The 12,706-nt window shown below is 40.0% G+C and overlaps 1 protein-coding gene across 9 annotated transcripts in view; it reads left to right on the top strand.

The window, feature by feature from the left end:
• DNM1L (dynamin 1L) overlaps positions 1 to 12,706 on the top strand; it is a 39,772-nt gene extending 27,066 nt beyond the window's left edge. For 3 of the 9 annotated variants that reach the window (XM_026722083.2, XM_087934995.1, XM_087934991.1), the window contains 9 exons: positions 364 to 484; positions 664 to 819; positions 1,877 to 1,966; positions 2,528 to 2,620; positions 3,389 to 3,445; positions 7,721 to 7,888; positions 8,385 to 8,494; positions 9,802 to 9,961; positions 11,356 to 12,706. In XM_026722083.2, coding sequence (XP_026577868.1) covers positions 364 to 484; positions 664 to 819; positions 1,877 to 1,966; positions 2,528 to 2,620; positions 3,389 to 3,445; positions 7,721 to 7,888; positions 8,385 to 8,494; positions 9,802 to 9,961; positions 11,356 to 11,412 — 1,012 coding nt within the window. In that variant the 3' untranslated portion in view covers positions 11,413 to 12,706. Of the gene's footprint in view, positions 1 to 363; positions 485 to 663; positions 820 to 1,876; positions 1,967 to 2,527; positions 2,621 to 3,388; positions 3,446 to 3,663; positions 3,742 to 7,720; positions 7,889 to 8,384; positions 8,495 to 9,801; positions 9,962 to 11,355 lie in introns of all 9 variants that reach the window. The other 6 variants (XM_087934990.1, XM_087934989.1, XM_087934994.1 and 3 more) reach the window with 3 other exon arrangements.

Raw genomic sequence — 12,706 nt, 5'->3', positions numbered from 1 at the left:
GACCATTCAAAGTTATAGTGGCACTGAAAAAAGTGACTTATGACCATTTTTTACACTTACAACTGTTGCAGCATCCCCACAGTCATGAGAGGCCAGGCGAGGAGACGCGTGCCACGAGGTGAGTGATGTTGAGTTGGCCATGCCCAGCCAGTCACATGACTACCAAACCATGACCACCAACTAAGCTGCGCCCACAGAACTGGTTGTTAAAAAATTTGAATCCCACCCCTGGTCATAAGTCACTTTTTTCAGTGCCGTTGTAACTTGGCATGGTCACTAAATGAACAGTTGTAAGTGGAGGAGTCCCTGTACCTATAATACAACTTGGCTTACTCGTTTCCTGTTTACTTTCCCATCTTTTAGGTGTGGTGGAGCTAGAATTTGCTACATTTTTCATGAAACCTTCGGGCGCACCTTAGAGTCTGTGGATCCCTTAGGTGGCCTTAACACCATTGACATCCTGACTGCCATTAGAAATGCTACTGTAGGTATTACCCTTTTATAACTACTCAGTAAGATACTTTTTCTGGTTAAAACAGATACTCTGTGGTCAGGGTGGTGGTGTTAATAATAGAATGATCTGCCCAATGCTTCATTGCCCTATTCAGCATGGTGAAGTATGATAACAACAAAAAAAAACCTAATTGCTTTCCTTTTGATCAGGGTCCACGGCCTGCATTGTTTGTACCTGAAGTTTCATTTGAGTTGTTAGTAAAGAGGCAAATCAAACGCTTGGAAGAGCCCAGCTTGCGATGTGTGGAACTTGTTCACGAGGAAATGCAGCGGATTATTCAACACTGTAGCAATTACAGCACCCAGGTAAAAGAAGGAGCTGGTGGGTGGAAGTTGTTGCTGGTAGAGCTTGACACAATCTGAGCAGGCTGGAAAATCTCTGCCAAGGCTATCAAAGCAATGCGCCTATAAATTATAATCTCCTTGGAGATAAAGGAGACTTCTTCTCATTAAGTTAAAAAAAAAATTAAATGAAGAGGTGTTGGAATAATAATAGATTCTTCCAGTGGTCTGTGTGCATACTTAGACACGGGGGTCTTTTTAGTATGGACATGTAAGCAAATGCTTTGTTTTGGCATCGCTTACACAGTGTAGTGCCCCATATGATCCTGGACAAATTCCCTAATTGTCAGCCAGCATGGTTGTGTTGACAACATTGGCTGAAAGTCAAGAGAGTATAGTCCAAAACATCACAATGGGAAAAGGCTTGTAATCTTAAATATGTGCCTAAGGAAGCAAGAGGAGGGCATCAAGTAAGAGTAGAGCCACAGAGGTTCTCTTTTACTTTACAGGGGTAAGAGGATGGGCATTTCAGGAGTCATACTTCCATGTTCCACTCTGTTGAGATAATGAGCCCTGGTGGCATAGTGGTTAGAGTGCAGTATTGCAGGCTGCTTTGGCTGACTGCCAGCTGCCTGCAATTTGGCAGTTCAAATCTCACCAGGCTCAAGGTTGACTCAGCCTTCCATCCTTCCGAGGTGGGTAAAATGAGGATTCAGATTGTTGGGGGCAATAGGCTGTCTCTCTGAAGCGCTTAGAGAGGGCTGTAAAAGCACTGTGAAGCGGTATATAAGTCTAGGTGCTATTGCTATTAGAGAAGAGTAATTGACACCAGTGTAAAGGGATGGATTCTTCTAAGTGGAACTCAAGCCGTTGAAATGAAGTCTACCACCAGGGAGGTAGAGATAGCTTTTGTAATTAGGATGGTCCTGGGTGCACTCAGTGGTCTCTGCTGATTTACAGGAATTGTATCACTTATGAAAACCAGCTGCTTCTGGAAGGTAAATGTTCTAATTCATTCATTTTGACCATTCTGTTTTTGATTATAGCAAATGAAATCCTGTGCTGTTTTGCTTGTATTCAGGAATTGCTGAGATTTCCTAAACTCCATGATGCCATTGTTGAGGTTGTGACCAGTCTTTTGCGCCGAAGGCTACCAATTACAAATGAAATGGTAATCAGGGTGGAGATTCTTGTTTTATAACACTTTTGGTTACATGAAAACTTGAGACAAATGTTATAAGATATCACTATTTGGATTTGTTGCTAAAGAATTATTTTGGTGATTAAATAACAGTTTTGCAAGTGACGTCTACAATTTCTGACAGAAGTACATAGAATGAGCTTTCTTCATAGAACTTAAGCTTCAGTTTAACTGTTACATCCTTATACGGTAACAAACTCCAGTATATTCAGTACATAGGATCACTTGTTGTATGGCTTAATTCAGAATCAAATGTTCATAAGAACTTGTCTTTCCATTTTAAATTTTTTGATCTACATCAAAGGCTGCAAAGTATTGTAACATGATATATGTGGCATAAACTTTGAGAACTATAAAATCACTTTGAAACAAAGAAAACAAGCAACTTACAAAAACCTAATTTGAAAAATTTGCTGAGAAAAAAATATTTTTGTTCTAGATGCAGTGTTCAATGCCAGCTAAAGTTTTGAAGTTGTTTTTCAATGGAATTAAAGTTTTGATTTTTTTTCCCCCTCTTTTATTTTCTTCTAGGTTCACAACTTAGTAGCCATTGAATTGGCTTATATCAACACCAAGCATCCAGATTTTGCGGATGCTTGTGGGCTCATAAACAATAATATAGAGGTAAAAGAAAATCTCATCTTTTCAAATGTTCATGATACATTATTAAACTTAATAGATTTTCATATCAACTGCTGAGGATGGACTTTGTGTTTGCCTGATTGGGACTATTAGTTCATCTGTAATATCATCTTGCCTGTGTGACAGAAACATCTGTGTCTCCAATTCTTGGAGGTAGTACAGGCTACAAGGATTCCTTTTGTTAGCAGAACCTGCTCCTGCAGTCCTCTTTAACTAGTTAGATGACAGTATTGCAAGCTAACTCTGCCAACAGCCAGGAGTTCGATCCTAACCAGCTCAAGGTTGACTCAGACTTCCATCCTTCCAAGGTTGGTAAAATGAGAACCCAGATTGTTGGGGGCAATAGGCTGATTCTGTAAACTGCTCCAAGAGGGCTGTAAAGCACTATCGAGCGGTATATAGGTCTAAGTGCTATTGCTATTGCGCTTGCTATTAACTCATCTTTAACATATTTAACTCTTACGGAGTTTGCAGAAATCATGCTTAGATAAGTGAGTGTCAGCATGGACTCCTGGAAACTGCCAGGGTTAATCCCTCCAGTTTTCTTGGCAAGGTTTTCAGAAGTGGTTTCCCAATGTCTTCTTCCTAGGGCTAGGAGAAAATGACCGGTCCAAGGTCAATCAGCTGGCTTTGTGTTTAAGGCAGGACTAGAACTTCGAGTCTCCCAGTTTCTGTCCTGATGCCTTAAGAATCAGGATCTGATTGCTGCTTGACAGTTAATTTCTAATCTTATTTTTTTTCTTCTTAAAGGAACAAAGGCGGAACAGGTTAGCTAGAGAGATGTCTTCTCTTGCAGTACGGGACAAGGTGAGTGTGTCTGATATTCTTCATAAAATTGACAGAAGGTTTTTTAAGTGCCAGCTTGCTTTTTGCTTTTTTTTTTAAGGCGGTCCAAACTGCTGCTTAGTGTCCTCTTATTTCTGACATTCAGCAAATAAAGGGATAAAAGAGCCTGATTAATCTTAACGCATGAGGTATTGTCAAGCAATGCTGATATCCTTCTCTGCCCTTCTTGCCTTTTTTAGTCCATTAAGCCTCCTGGTGTTATGGCACCCTCTTCCCAGGAGACTTCTGCTGCTGGTTCTGCTGAGGTTGATGGCAAGGTCTGTCTCTCTTTCTTCCAAGCACTGCATGCTTAGTTATTTTGTGCTGTACCTTGGTCAATTGAGCACAGCTCTTACAAACAGCTAAGGTCATGGTTTGGAACTCATTCTTCAAGTTGATTGTGTGTCTTCAGATGTTAGGTTATTGAATGGTCTTTGGGTAAAAGGTTTCATCTTGGGTTCTAAACAGCTCTGAGTGTTTAGTGCAGGGGTCTTCAAACTTGACAGCTTTAAGACTTGTGGACTTCAGCTCCCAGAATTCCTCCTCCAGTCATGTTAGCTCAGGAATTCTGGGAGTTGACGTCCACAAGTCTTAAAGCTGCCAAGTTTGAAGACCCTTGGTTTAGTGGGTTTGGTGTCTTTGTTATATGAAAGCTAAGTAGGATTGGATTTAGGAAGTAGTATATTTGGATAGGAGGTTATTAGAAAAACACAGAACTTCAGATTAAATTAGGAAGTTAAAAAACAAAACAGGAAGCCCAGAATATGAAACCACTTCCACATTGATGTCAGGAAAATTACATGAATGTCTCTAGGCTCCAGAAGTTGATTCTGACTCAAGAATCTTTACCTTTATACCTCAGTGTTTACCTCAGAGTGAAATTATGGTGATCATATGGGTATCTACAACAATAATTGAGTCCAAAATACCCATTGCTAAGAAAGGCAGTTGCTAACTGAGTTTTGCCCCATTTTATGACCTTTTAAAGCAAATTACTGCAGTCATTAAGTGAATCATGCGGTCATTAAGCAAATCTGGTTTCCCCCATTGACTTTTGCTCCTTGGAAGCTGGCTGGGAAGTTTCCACATTGTGATCACATGACCCCAGGACATTACAAGTGTCATAAACAGATGCCTGTTGCCAAGTGCCTGAATTTTGATCATGTGACCATGGGGATATTGCTGTGGTCATAAGGGTGACAATGGTCACAAGTCAAGTTACATTTGGATATTATTGGGAAAGAGATTTAATTTTGATCCTTGTCATGAGAAGCTGACTCTCGGGGATAAATCTTATTTAAAAATGAGAAGTAAAATATGTAAAAGAAAAAAATGGATTAAAAAGGAGTTAACCTGTATCATCATATTGCTAATTATATTTTTTAAAGAGACATTCCTAAAAATGCTAAGTGCAATTTATTCAATTAAAACATTAGTTTTTCAGTTTGGACCTAATGCGTCAGAATCATCAGACCATTTTAGACAAAAAAATTTAATGGCTAAGACAACAGTTCATCTTTATCAGCAATTGAAGAATCATATTAAAATAAATATTGATAATTTATAAGCATATAGGGTAAAGAATTAGGGTGTCCAGTTTTAACGGTCTGTTCTCTTAACTTCAGTAAAAAAAAAAACACTAGGAGGGTTTACAAGGCACCTGAGCAAATACACTGCTCAAAAAAATAAAGGGAACACTTAAACAACACAATGTAACTCCAAGTCAATCACACTTCTGTGAAATCAAACTGTCCACTTAGGTAGCAACACTGATTAACAATCAATTTCACATGCTGTTGTGCAAATGGAATAGACGACAGGTGGAAAGCATAGGCAGTTAGCAAGACATCCCCAATAAAGGAGTGGTTCCGCAGGTGGTGACCACAGACCACCTCTCAGTTCCTATGCTTTCTGGCTGATGGTTTGGTCACTTTTGAATGCTGGTGGTGCTTTCACTCAAGTGGTAGCATGAGACGGAGTCTACAATCCACACAAGTGGCTCAATAAGTGCAGCTCATCCAGGATGGCACATCAATGCGAGCTGTGGCAAGAAGGTTTGCTTTGTCTGTCAGCGTAGTGTCCAGAGCATGGAGGCGCTACCAGGAGACAGGCCAGTACATCAGGAGGCCGTAGGAGGGCAACAACCCAGCATTAGGACCTCTACTTCCGCCTTTGTGCAAGGGACAGGAGGAGCACTGCCAGAGCCCTGCAAAATGACCTCCAACTAGCCACAAATGTGTATGTGGCTGCTCAGACAGTCAGAAACAGACTCCATGAGGGTGATATGAGGGCCCGACGTCCACAGGTGGGGGTTGTGCTTACAGCCCAACACTGTGCAGGACGTTTGGCATTGCCAGAGAACACCAAGATTGGCAAATTCGCCACTGGCACCCTGTGCTCTTCACAGATGAAAGCAGGTTCACACTGAGCATGTGACCGACGTGACAGGGTCTGGAGACGCCGTGGAGAACGTTCTGCTGCCTGCAACATCCTCCAGCATGACCGGTTTGGCAGTGGGTCAGTAATGGTGTGGGATGGCATTTCTTTAGGGGGCCGCACAGCCCTCCATGTGCTCTCCAGAGGTCGCCTGACTGCCATTAGGTACCAAGATGAGATCCTCAGACCCCTTGTGAGACCATATGCTGGTGCGGTTGGCCCTGGGTTCCTCCTACTGCAAGACAATGCTAGACCTCATGTGGCTGGAGTGTGTCAGCAGTTCCTGCAAGACGAAGGCATTGATGCTATGGACTGGCCTGCCCGTTCCCCGGACCTGAATCCAATTGAGCACATCTGGGACATCACCAACGCCATGTTGCACCACAGACTGTCCAGGAGTTGGGGGATGCTTTAGTCCAGGTGTGGGAGGAGATCCCTCAGGAGACCATCCGCCACCTCATCAGGAGCATGCCCAGGCATTGTAGGGAGGTCATACAGGCACATGGAAGCCACACACACACTACTGAGCCTCATTTTGACTTGTTTTCAGGACATTACATCAAAGTTGGATCAGCCTTTAGTGTTTTTTTCCACTTTAATTTTGAGTGTAACTCCCAAATCCAGACCTCCATGGGTTGCTAAATTTGATTTCCATTGATAATTTTTGTGTGATTTTGTTGTCAGCACATTCAACTGTGTAATGAACAAAGTATTTAATAAGAATATTTTATTCATGCAGATCTAGGATGTCTTATTTTTATGTTCCCTTTATTTTTTTGAGCAGTGTAGTTAAAAAGGGATGCTTATCTACCATTATCTGTTGAAAAAGTAATAAATTCAAAGGCAGTGGTTGAGACATTCTTGCAAATTATGCAGCTAATGAAAAATTAAGAGTAGGGGATTTTTTTTAAGTTGATGTTTTGTTAATTAGATATCAGTTGTTGTAACACTTGGAACAACGAATGGAAATGAGTTTTAAGAATTAAAATGTCGGATTGCTAAAAGTGTACACATGTCAAGTTAATCATGTATGTGTAAACCTGTGTATCTGCACGTTCAGGTTAAATAATACTTTCTAACTTATCGGAGACAATATAGGTTTGAATGGTGAAACAAAATTAGTGGAGATGAGAGTTTTCTCTTTCTTGTAATTATTCTGGAGAAACTAACCGTGTTAAGCTTATTCAAGGATTTAGGCTAAATTTCTCATGCATTTCCACTTAGCCTGACAGTAAATTGTTGCTGCTGAAATTAAAAGGAATTCTGCAGGCTTTGACTATTGTAGTTTCCAATTACAGGTTTACAGATTTGCATGTTAGGGAGTGTTCGTTGCACTAAAAGCTAATTGTACATTTTTAAGGATCAGTCTGAGCCTTCACCTCTTGTTTGTTCTTTGGTGATACTATACTGTTGTCTTCCAGAGGAACATAAAGACCTGGGTCTCTCCCAAAACATTAGCCTAGGTTGGGATTTCAGCTGGGAGGCTGTTTGGTCCAACTTCTTGGGGGGTGGGGGTGTACTTTTGCTTTTATTTATTTTTTAATGGACATTGTGGGCTGCCTAGAATCATTATTTGAAATAGGAAGCAGTATAAGTCCTATAAAATAAATAAATAGCATACCTCTGTTAACATTTACCTGTCAAGAGAGTTAAAAGGATAAAATAATATGGGTAGTAGGAGGAACATATGCCTTACATTCTTAGTGATGGAATAAGAAAATTGAATACATTGACTGAACGAAATTGGAGGAAATGTTCAAATAAGCATTTATCTAGTAAATAAGGAATTCAGTTTGCATATTATATCTTCCCTCGAATTAGGTGTCCCTTGGTGCCGGAGAAACAATTCCAGAATCTGGAACTGGAAATTGGAGAGGAATGCTGAAAACATCCAGGACCGAAGAGATACTAGCAGAGGAAAAATCCAAACCAGTAACAGTTCTACCTGCCAGCCCTCAAAAAGGCCACGCTGTAAACTTGCTAGATGTGGTAAGTACCTAGAGGAGCCTGACTGAGCAAAGCTACAGTTTAAGAACAAGTTATTGATCACAAATGTTCTGTTACAATGAAGAGAGCTCATCCTTTGAACTGTTTCCCAGATTAAAGCTGTAGGTTGCTTTGACTCTTTCTGATTTGGCAATTTTATGAACCAATTATAATAATTTGTCTCAAAAATGTGATTTGACAAATTTCCCATCAGTCAATTGCAAAAGGCTTTACTTGGAACGGCTTACATCCTACAATACCTGTCACACCATCAAACATACACATCTGCCTATCCCAAATCCTTGAAAGGGACTTGATAGGTAGACAAAAAGGTCAAAACCAGTTTGAATATCTGGCTGACTCTGTGACGAACAACAACAACAATAATAAATAGCGGTTATCCTATTAAAAAATCAGGTTAGCATTTGTTTACCAGTGTTGTTTATTATATTTATTATATGTATTTGTGATTTTTGTTTTCCTGTTACACTCCTTCTAGCCTGTTCCTGTTGCACGCAAGCTTTCAGCCCGGGAACAAAGAGATTGCGAAGTGATAGAACGTCTCATCAAGTCCTATTTCTTAATTGTGAGGAAGAACATTCAAGACAGGTAAGATATATTAAAACCCCAAGAAGCTTGCATTGTGATAGTTTTAGCTTGCATCTATGATGACATGGATGTTCTGATAGCACTCTTTTTCTGCAGACCTAGATACAAGTGTGTTGATTTGATTGAGGGCCTTCAGTTTGCTTCCATTTTAGTTCCTTACGCCAACTCATAATTGAAGCTAATAATGATTCAAAAGCAGGAGTAAGCCAATCTTTCAGAGGGGAGGGAGGAGCAGGGAAAACATTTTGAGAGCACTTACATTCTTGCCACTCTGACTTTTTTCCTTGAGCAGACATTTAAAACAAGCACTCGTCTGCAGCCTCCTGCCGGTTTTAGCTTGCAGGAGTGTTCATGGAGGCTTCATCATATTGAGGTTCAGAAGCCTTGCGCTGCTGGAGTCTGGCCTTTCACTCTACAGCATGTCAGTTTCTAATGCTGGGTACAAACCCATATTTAAAAGGCATAATATGATTCAATGGCCAGTTAACATTGAATGCATACGTAAAAACTGAATCTTAAAGCAACTGCTGTTTTTTTTTTTTCCTGGCTCACACAGTTGTCTTCCGCAGCTTTCATAGGATTGCAAAAAATAAATAAATACACGTTTGCTTTAAAAAGTTCCTAGCTGATAGGCTATGCGTGCCGTTCACATTTTGCCTTTCAGATCTGGATTGCTCCCGAATGATTAACGATGTTTTGGTTTTGAACAAGATAAACTGGGGAAGAGTGAGGCAAGGCATGCACCCTCGTTAAGCAAGAATCCCATGTTTCTGCAGTACCATGCTTGCCTCTGCTTCAACTTCCTTCCGCTTATCCTCTGCTTCAACTCCTCCCCCCTTATTTTGGCCATTTTGTGCTCAGTTGCACTTGCCTGCCCCCCAACCGGACCTTCATCTTCCTCCTCCCCCTGCTGATGAGGTGGGCCTGGCAAGATAGCTGCTAACCTGATGGTGACACACCTTATCATGGAGAAAGCCAGCTGAAAGCAGCAGGTGGTGGAGCACAGGGCAGTCAAGGTGGAAAAAATGGAGAGAGATGGGCAAGTGGGTGGGTGGGGGGAGTTGAAGCAAACCCCGAGGTCATAATTGTGGGCAAATTGCCAAGTGCCTGAACTTTGATCCATCTGACCACAGAGCTGGAATGGCCACGCTACAGATGACATTTCTGACTTTTCTTGTGTTTTGATTGATCACTCCTCGGACCGCAGAAACACGTGTAACTGTTTAAAGAGAGATTTCACTTTCTTTTCTAAGCTTAAAGCAGTTGATCTTCAGAAAGGTGCTTGAACTGTTGCTGTTTGCTTTCAGTGTGCCAAAAGCAGTGATGCATTTTCTGGTGAACCACGTGAAAGATACTCTTCAGAGCGAGCTAGTTGGGCAGCTGTACAAAGCTTTGCTGCTGGACGATCTTTTAACTGAATCCGAGGACATGGCTCAGCGCAGGAAGGAGGCAGCTGACATGTTACAGGTACACAGACCTTTTGCTGAAGGTTTAAATCTGAAGCATCTTAAATCCGTATCCCATTTTGTTTTGTTCTACATACATTCTATGTAGATACAAGGGCGATACAAGTTCTTCGGTAGTTTAGAAAAGGGTCAAAGTAGTTTCGTAATGTAAAATCTGTTTTCTGGCCCAATGCCCAGAGCAGGCTTTCCCAACCTTTTTACCCTGTGGGAACCCTTGGAATAATTTTCAGGTCTGAAGGAACCTCTCCATGAAAATTATTATAGGAAGTCCGTGACTTATTATGACTGTTAGAAGTTATGATGGATCTTGAAAAAGCTACTAATGACCTGGATTCAAAGTTCCAACATCTGCTCCCTACCTCCAGGCCCCATTACATCACTGCATTTTGGGCATTTAGGAGCCAGCCCAAATTTATCACTGTTTGCATATCACATGCCTGTAATTTATGATACTTTTGCAGGAAACTAGCATTTAGTTCATTTCTGGCAAAACAAATGCCCATGATGAACAATGGGTTTGCACAATGACTGTCACAAAAGCCATAAAATTGTGGATGGTCACATGATCTGCTTTATAACGATCATCACTTACGACCAAAATTGTAGATTCAGTTATGACTGTAATTGAGCATTGCTTACATGCCTACAGCTAGCACTGCTTGGCATATGAAAGTCAAAAAAATGAAGTTTCTTTTAATTTCAATCATAACCTCTTGCACAATCCTAGCCCTGTAGCAAAAATAACCTCCCACATTTTAAAAGCTGAATATCTTTACTTAATCCTATTTTTCCTATAAATATCCTGCGATGCAGGAAGCAAGTATGTATTTCCCTGGCTCTTGTAATTTATATTTCTATTATTTACTTTTACTTTGAAATAAGCATGATATAACTGGAGTTGCTAGGGCAATAATAGAGAAGTAATTACTGTTAAATGCATTAATGGACCATAATGCTTATGGAGATCGAATTAGTTGAGTTTTTATTAGACAAATTAACTCTCTCCTAGTATTAGCTTCTTTAAAATAATCTAAATAATTCATTAAGCATTTGAATCTATAGTAGAGGGCAAAGTCTACATAAAATAGTGGAAGAGAGCCAGCATCGGTGTCTCCCTTTTTCCCCCATGTTCAATATTTTTCCTTATTTCTAGAGGTGTCAGTGAAGATACAATAACATCACAGGAAAAACGTGAGCCACAATTCTTTGAGCTCAAGCCTTTCCATGATTTTACAATTTAATATACTCCTTTTCCTAAAAAAAATTGCAGTACTTTTATTGAGCAGAATGATTCAGGGTGTTCTAAGAGCTGTAAATTATTGCCTGACAAGAAGCACTTCTGGATTGATGCCCTTTGCCCTAATTGGTATATGATTTCTTCTTCTTTTCCTCCAGGCCTTGCAACGAGCCAGTCAAATTATTGCAGAGATTAGAGAAACACATCTTTGGTGAAGAAACAAAAGACTTGAAAAGGGCTAGGTGTGAAATACTAAATGAAACTCCATGTGTGCATGTAAAGTCTGCTTATATCAAGAAGTTTGGTTCAGTTATCTATGGACAGAAAACCATCCTATACTTTGCAAAGCAAATAATATTTAATCATCATTATCCCCGTCTGTTTTCTGATGAGACGAACAACCTTGTTTTATGTGGGACTGAATTAAATTAAAATTGAGAGAAAAAGCTAGGTTAAAATCCCAGTGCCTGGTTTGGTTAAATTAGTTGCCTGTGAATAGGATGAGCAGTGGAGTATTGTGATGTAGCTTTTTCAGCTGCTTTTGCAATATAAGTTTTTAACCATGAAAGAAAGACTCTACAATATTTAATTATGAATTTAATTGCATGCCCTTGATCTTTTAAGCAGATGAACAGTACAGGAGAAATATCGCTTCTTAGCTGTGTGATATGTAAAGATAGTTGGTATAACTTCTGGTATTACTGAACTTTTCTCTTTGTTGTAGAAATATGGAATATTTGATTTGTCAGCTGAGGAACAGAATTGGCAAGAAATTTCCATTCACCAGTTTCTTCTGGATGGAATATTTGATTTGTCAGCTGAGGAACGGGAATTGGCAAGAAATTTCCATTCACCAGTTTCTTCTGGATGGGACCAAAAACCTGGGACCATTCCCTTAAAATACCAGGCTTTAAAAAAAAATGGAAATAGTATGAAAGATCATGTCTCTCTTAATATCTTAAAAAGAACACTGAAGTAAAGGCAGCTGTCCATCAGATCAGTTTGGATCACCAGAACAGATTACTAAGTTCTGCCTTTTTTTTAAAACCACCAGTGATACAGCCAATTTGTTTGATTTCTCTACTATGACCAGCAAAAGCAACAATGGCATACTGGTCTCTGAATATTTTATTATTTTAAAGCACAACACATCACAGATTTCCCCCCCTTTTAAAGGAAGCATATTAACTGTCGTGTTTGAAATGAATATTTCTAGCTTCCTTTGAGCAGCACACGTTAGGAAGTAGGCACAGTGCTTTCTTCCATGCTAGTGGAAAACCAAATTTTGCCTGATAGCGTCAACGTAACAGGCTAAAGTTGACCTATATCATTTGAGACCGGACATTTTTAATATTCAGTAAGTTCGAAAGTATATGAGTTCCGCCCTTATTTTACACTGAAACATAGTTGCATTTACTGCTCTTTACATGTGTCTCTGCGTTCAGATTACAGAAATTCACACCCATATACAGGTTAATCATATGAAAAATAAAATTGTGTTTGAATCTC

This window comes from Pseudonaja textilis, chromosome 5 (genome assembly GCF_049901715.1).
Source record: "Pseudonaja textilis isolate UNSWEBS1 chromosome 5, rPseTex1.2, whole genome shotgun sequence".
NCBI classification, from domain to species: domain Eukaryota; kingdom Metazoa; phylum Chordata; class Lepidosauria; order Squamata; family Elapidae; genus Pseudonaja; species Pseudonaja textilis.
The sequence above is the reverse complement of the archived record's forward strand: the minus strand, read 5'-3'. Positions and strand labels throughout refer to the sequence as shown.